Raw genomic sequence first — 6,605 nt, forward strand, 5'->3', positions numbered from 1 at the left:
AGATCTCTACTAACCATTTATAAATCTTTCATTGGGCCTCATCTTGATTATGGTGATATCGTATATGACCGCCCAGGAAATGCTACCTTTGTGCAGAAGCTTGAATCTATTCAATATAATGCATGTTTAGCTATAACAGGCTGTTTTCGTGGAACGTCTCAAGAAAAACTATATTCAGAACCTGGTCTTGAAAGTCTTGCTGACAGGCGCTTTGCTAGAAGAATGACATTCTTCTATGGAATTATTAACAATTTAGCCCCTTCGTATTTACGTAACTACCTGCCAGTAAGACTTACAGCACCAGGTGGCCTTAGAACAAGAAATCCTATTTATCCTCTTAATATACGAACTGAGCGTTTCCGTAACACTTTTTTTCCCATGCAAGACAATCTTTGTTCGACAAACTTCAGACCCTAGGCATAATTTTTCATCCGCCACTTAACACTCCTTTTTTCTGTCGGCTTTTATCATATGGGGATGAAAGTTTGACTTCAAATCTAGATAAATCTATTCTTTGTTCTGTTGTTGAATTTCTTAACGAAACTGGAAGGTTTAGCGGTGCTTTATTTTAGGCTTTTACCTAATAATTGTAGCTTCCTTCTCCAAGATTTTTTCTTTATTTACTTATTTATTTATTTTTTACATAGTCTAGTACCTCTGGCGATATAGCGGGGGGAGGGACTATATTTTATGTTTAAGTAATGTTTTGTAATATATTTTCGTAGTGTACACGTGTTTTTGTTTCAATAAAGAAAAAAAAAAAAAAAAAAAAAAAATTAAAAGTCGGCGAAACCAAAAGTTTATTTTTGTAATAAGTGCAGTACTGTTTTTTAAAACAACCCCATTTTTTGTGTCAATAAAGCCCTTATGTGTTCTATTTGAAAGCAAAATTTTTACTTGATTAAAACTATTTAAAATCGGGAAATTTTTGAAAAGTTTAATTTTAGATCCCTCAAAATCCCTCTTCATCCCGCTTTAGATCCCTCAAAATCGGAACCGAATTAATTCCCGATTTGGAAGGGCTAGAGTTCTCAAGTTTTCACTGGATATTCGATTTTATCTTCCTTATCGGATAAAAGAAGGATCGTGTCTTAAATATTGTCAATTTTTCTGTACAACCAAAAATAGGCAATTTTTTAATCCGATACATAAAAGATATTACAGATTACCTTCTTGCTCATAGTTATTGTTGTAGTGTTACAGTCCAAAATTGATTAATTTATTTTAGGGGTCGAAAACCGTAAATCCGTATTCATGGAGCTCGCCTTTTAGGTTAGGTTTTAAATAATTAATAATAATAACAATAATCTTATTCTTAAGGCTTGGGTACACGAGAAAAAATGTGCGTGTTACATGGTTTCTTTTTTTGTTTTATGGGACAAAATGTGAGGGAATACCCAAAAGACACGCTGATTTTGTCCCTAGGTGTGAGAAAAGCAAAAATGTTATTAAAACAAAAATAGGGTGGAGACATGAGAAAGTGTTTCAGGTTGGTGGGATGGAGCATGTTGCATTGCACCAACGCGAAAAAAACTTCTCATGTCCCCTAGACTGGCACGCCAGTCGGGTTGGAACGGTATCACGCGGGAGCTAAGGGCTGAAAGCTTAATCAGCAGGCTCTCACCAACTTTTGCTCGCTCTCCTACGCAGCTCCTATTCTAGCAAACGCCCAGCGCCTTTCTGTTCCCACCCTCTGACATGATTAATTAACAGACTAGTTTGCTAGTCTATATGTCCCCAAACCTTTAAACTTCATTGCCACTTATACCGTAGTTATTTGCTGAAATAGTTCTAATGAGTTGTATCGTGTTGGCTTATAATATACCAAGACTAAAGAGTGTAACGTTAGTTAGTGCTGGCAAGGGGGGATTTCACTGGTGACTTCCTTTTATTCCCTATAATCACCCCTAAAATTTCCAGGAAAAATTAAAGTAAAACAATAAGGTGGCACTTAAAGTTCGAAACCGGCTGAACCAAGAATTCGATTTTCCGTATGCCCACACAAAATACACCTTGCAAGAGAGTTTCTCGTTTAGAACCATTAAAACTAAGTAGGAGTCAAGGCATTCTTTGATAGCATCCAATTGGTCGTTAGATTAGAAATAATTGCACTTAAAAATTATCAACAGAAATTGATTTTGCATAATGATGTGAGGGATCCTTTGTTAATATAGAAACTATTTAGGGAAAACCACAATGGCGAGAGCAAGATTGGTTTTTGGAAAAAGATTCAAGAATTTTTTTGATGGCAATAATAAGTACAATGTATTTCTTTCATTCCACCCCCTGACAAAAGTTTCGAACACTTGAGTTAGAGGTGGAGGGCATGGCTATAAAAAGAGGGGAAAAAGCTTTTAAGAATCATTTAATTCTGAAGATCACCAAAAGAGAGATATCAAAAAGAAGATTTGAACAAAGAAAGTAAAAGATGAAAGTTCTTTGCTTGGCATTACTTTGCTTTTTCATATCAACTGCAAAAGGTATTCCTTACTTCAATTTTTTCTCTCCTAATCAGTAATAAACTGATAATGACCATTACTAACTACTCATTTACGTTGCCTTCCAGAAAAGTTACGATTGTCCGGGAGAATAAATTGTGGACTGCTCCCATCTCGATTTTATGTTGAAGGAATAAATTTTTTTTTAAACCTGATTTGTTTTACTTAGCTGACCAAAATGCAAATGAAATATCGCATGACGGTGAAATTGAGTCAAGATTGAAATTTGAAAATGTTGAAGATGCCACCATAAACGATGATAAAGAAGATCAAAAAGAAGATTTGGAAAATGACGATAATGATGATAATGATAACGATGATGGCGATGAGAATGAAGAAGAAAATGAAGACGAAGACGACACAGATAACGATAATGGCGATGACGAAATAAAAGATCTCCAGCTTCAATATGCCGACACAGATCATCCTCTTAAAGGTAATAAATACGTTGAAAGGTTCCGAAGGTCTTTTGTCAAATAGGAAAATATCACCAGGTAGAAGAAGGGGTTCAGAATCTTTCAAAATTTATGAACACAATCTACATAAGCTTATTTCCACTTTCTTAGTTAGAGGCTAATGTTGAATATATTTTTACAGAACAAAAGAATAATTTTCTCACAATAAATAAATTTTGTAAAGCCAGAAAGTATAAATGACTTGATAATAAAGTCAGTCGAGGAAAATTGCTTAATTCATTGTAGCGAAAAACATATTTTCAAAAACCAAATATTGCCTGTCTTATTAAAAGAGGCTGTTCCTAAAATAAAAAGTTTTTTCTTTTATGGATAGTACAAAAGGATCCCATAGTCGGTGGATTGCTTATACACGGAGCGAGAAGTGATGCCTTCCGAAAATTTCGCCGTGGTGGTTTCCGAGGACGTCGAAGCTTCCGTCGAGTTCGACGTGCGTTTAGAAGGTCTAGACGTGGAGGGCGTCGATTCAGACGTAACAGAAGAGGTGGACGCCGTGGAGGTAGAAGAGGACGCCGTGGTGGAAGACGGGGACGCAGAGGTCGACGTGGACGTGGACGGGGAAGACGTGGAAGACGATGGGGGTAATTTTGAGACTTGAAGAAAAATTTTACTACAAATTAGTATGATTATTCATTCTTACTAGGGTTATATTTTTATTTTCTATGCTAATTAATTTCTTTTTGCTTATTACGAGCCTATTTCATAGGATTCGTGCATTTGTTACATGCTATTTTCTATTCAATTTAAAGGGACATAACAATACTTGCAAAATTTGTAAACAAACTGTACGCAGCGGATACAAAATCAAAACAAATGTCACATGTCAAAATAAAAAATCAAACCAAATATGGCTAATTTTGATTGTTCAATTGTTTTACAAGTTTGTTTTGGACACGTGATTTTAATTGTTCTCTTTAATGACACGTGGTTCGCGCAATGTTTACATTTTACTACTTTAATGTCCCTTTAAAGGGGAAAAATGCACAAGTCTAGGAAGATCTCCCTTTAAGGAAGACGTTGAAAAAATAAAATTTTGTTTTCAATTCGCTTGGGAATTCAAGAACTACCTTAAGTGGATAAATTGTGGCGTGGATTTAATTTGGCGATCGGCCATAATACGATCTTTGGAGGGGATTTAATTTGGCGATAGATCAATTTCGTAAAATTTGGCGAGGATTTAATTTGGCGAATTGGAAATTTTTGTCACACTGAAATGGGTGAAAATTACTCAAAAATATACTAAAAAGTTGTGATTTTCTCTTTTTGTTAAAGTTGGCGGGGATTTTGGCGAATTTGGCGAATTTGGGAATTTTGGCGGGGATTTAATTTGGCGAATTTTGCCAAAATTCGCCAAATTCGCCAAAATCCCCGCCAAAATTTATCCACTTAATGTATTTGCTATTGTTGTTACCTTTGTAAAACTTATAATCTCAATTGACAAGCGACGTAGAAAAATATCATGTACAAAGACACGATTCCTGTTATTTTCTTATCCTATAAACCTTATCGGAGTTTTTTATTTTTCTAAAAAAGTGATGCATTGTGGGATTGTTTCGAGTGTATTACAATAGAATTCCCTTGAGGAATTCCTAAGAGATTTCTATTGTAATACACTCGAAACAGTCCCACAATGCATCGCTTTTTTAGAAAAATCAAAAACTCCGATAAGGTCTATTATATTCCTATATTTCAAAACAAGGGCAACTTGTTATTGATAAAATACCTGTGAAAGTTCAAAAAGTACAAAAAATATCAAAATCATCGTTGATAATAATACTCTCTTGTTCAAAATTCCGTCCACGGTGGGAAATTACCCTAAAATTTCAACCCTACTTTGAAATTGGGAAATTGGCTTTTATTTCAGCCCAACCCAATGAGGGTTTAGATGGTTGGTTTTCATTACGGTTTTTTATGGAAAAGTTTGTTAGCGTATGATTTTGTGGTTCGGTAAATTTGAAGTTTACTCCAAAAAAGGAAATGTGTATGTATATAGGTATTTGAACCAGAAATTTATTGGTATATCGGTATTGAAAAGTCCCGTACGCTTACAACAGAGCTTCATACCCCCATTTAAATCGGAAACTTTTTAAAGTATTTTGATCAAAGATATTTCAGTCATTTTGTCAGAATTACTTAGGTTGTCATTTCATTTGCGGTGTTCTTTTGAAGACCTCATTCAAATAATTTGGATACAAGTTTCAAAAAATAAATTTAAAGCTTTCATGTCAATAATGATTTTTGAGTCATTGAAAGCTAAAGCACAAAGAACTGCCCTTTTCATGTTTTTTCGTATACGTTATCAATTAAGCAAACAATTGCTTCTTTTAGAAATAAGGCAGTAGCGTGATTATATAACAGGGGCGGCAGAGGCCAATTCTTTTGAGGGCGTAGAAAGACGAGGGGGGGTAAAAAAGACACCTTTGACGACTAGTTTTATCATTTTTAAGTCAAAAGAGGAAAAGAAATGTCGAATGAAGGTTCGAAATACCAACTTTTGATAGAGTGGAAAATGGTTTTTCTTACATTTCATCATTGATTTTCTTAACCCTTCGAGCATCTTGAGGGGAGGGGGATGAGCAAAGAGTTTTTTTGATAACTTTTGAAATATTCATCCAATTGACTTGAAATGTTATCAAGTGTTAGGTATTGATGAGACAAGCTTGCACCCGAAATTTCAGTAAAAGCTGACAGTTTCAGTAAAAACGAACCGGTATGTAAAATATCAACCACTTATGTGACAAGATTGAAACTTTTCACACTGCTTAGGATGGTAAATATCTATCACTGGTGAAAATTTCAAATCAAAAGTTCCAGTAGTTTTTGAGTCCCGGCAGGTGGTCAACGTGTATTTTACAGACCGGTCTGAAAAGTACCAAATACTCAAAGATGATCGAAGGGTTAATATGTTTTATGATAAAGTATAACTGAGAACTCAAGACCTTCTTTAGGACAAAGAAGGTATCAAATGTTCAAATATCTTGGGTGTATTGATAAAAAATAATAGTTATTGAGTTTAGCATTGAATTCTCACTCCATAACATAGACGTTTCATTCGCTTTTTCATTGTACCCAAATACAACAAAGGATTAGCAACCGAATTCAAAGTTGCCAACAACTGGAAAATCATAATCAATTTAATATGTTCCATATTATATTCATCCAATTGACTTGAAATGTTATCAAGTGTTAGGTATTGATGAGACAAGCTTGCACCCGAAATTTCAGTAAAAGCTGACAGTTTCAGTAAAAACGAACCGGTATGTAAAATATCAACCACTTATGTGACAAGATTGAAACTTTTCACACTGCTTAGGATGGTAAATATCTATCACTGGTGAAAATTTCAAATCAAAAGTTTCAGTAGTTTTTGAGTCCCGGCAGGTGGTCAACGTGTATTTTACAGACCGGTCTGAAAAGTACCAAATACACAAGGGAAGGAATTTTTTCTATTACTAGTCTATTCAATTTGACAAAACAGCCTTCAGAAACAAATTCAGCCAAATCGAACGAGTCAATCAGTCAATACATGATTTTAGTCAAGTTCACATTCTGGTCTGTAAAATACTAATTAGACAGGTGGCCGAACCAAAATTTTGTACATCATCTTCAATTATCTATATCACTGGTCAAAATT

At 34.7% G+C, this 6,605-nt stretch overlaps 1 protein-coding gene across 1 annotated transcript; it reads left to right on the forward strand.

Annotated features, from left to right (window-relative positions):
* Positions 1–2,411: 2,411 nt before the first annotated feature.
* Positions 2,412–3,780, forward strand: LOC136815023 (RNA polymerase sigma factor RpoD-like). The gene is made up of 3 exons (XM_067071457.1): positions 2,412–2,480; positions 2,668–2,934; positions 3,288–3,780. The coding sequence occupies exons 1-3, from the start codon at positions 2,429–2,431 to the stop codon at positions 3,554–3,556; spliced, it is 588 nt and encodes a 195-aa protein (XP_066927558.1). The 5' UTR covers positions 2,412–2,428; the 3' UTR covers positions 3,557–3,780.
* Positions 3,781–6,605: the final 2,825 nt, after the last annotated feature.

This window comes from Clytia hemisphaerica, unplaced genomic scaffold (genome assembly GCF_902728285.1).
Source record: "Clytia hemisphaerica strain Z4C2 unplaced genomic scaffold, Clytia hemisphaerica genome assembly, whole genome shotgun sequence".
Lineage (NCBI taxonomy): Eukaryota > Metazoa > Cnidaria > Hydrozoa > Leptothecata > Clytiidae > Clytia > Clytia hemisphaerica.

What these genes read in the sequence shown, in the direction of transcription:
- LOC136815023 (XM_067071457.1), top strand. Translation starts at nt 2,429, where the DNA reads ATGAAAGTTCTTTGCTTGGCATTACTTTGCTTTTTCATATCAACTGCA. An exon ending in TTTCATATCAACTGCAAAAG is followed by an intron (nt 2,481 to 2,667) that starts GTATTCCTTACT and finishes TGTTTTACTTAG; the next exon opens with CTGACCAAAATGCAAATGAA. An exon ending in CACAGATCATCCTCTTAAAG is followed by an intron (nt 2,935 to 3,287) that starts GTAATAAATACG and finishes TTTTATGGATAG; the next exon opens with TACAAAAGGATCCCATAGTC.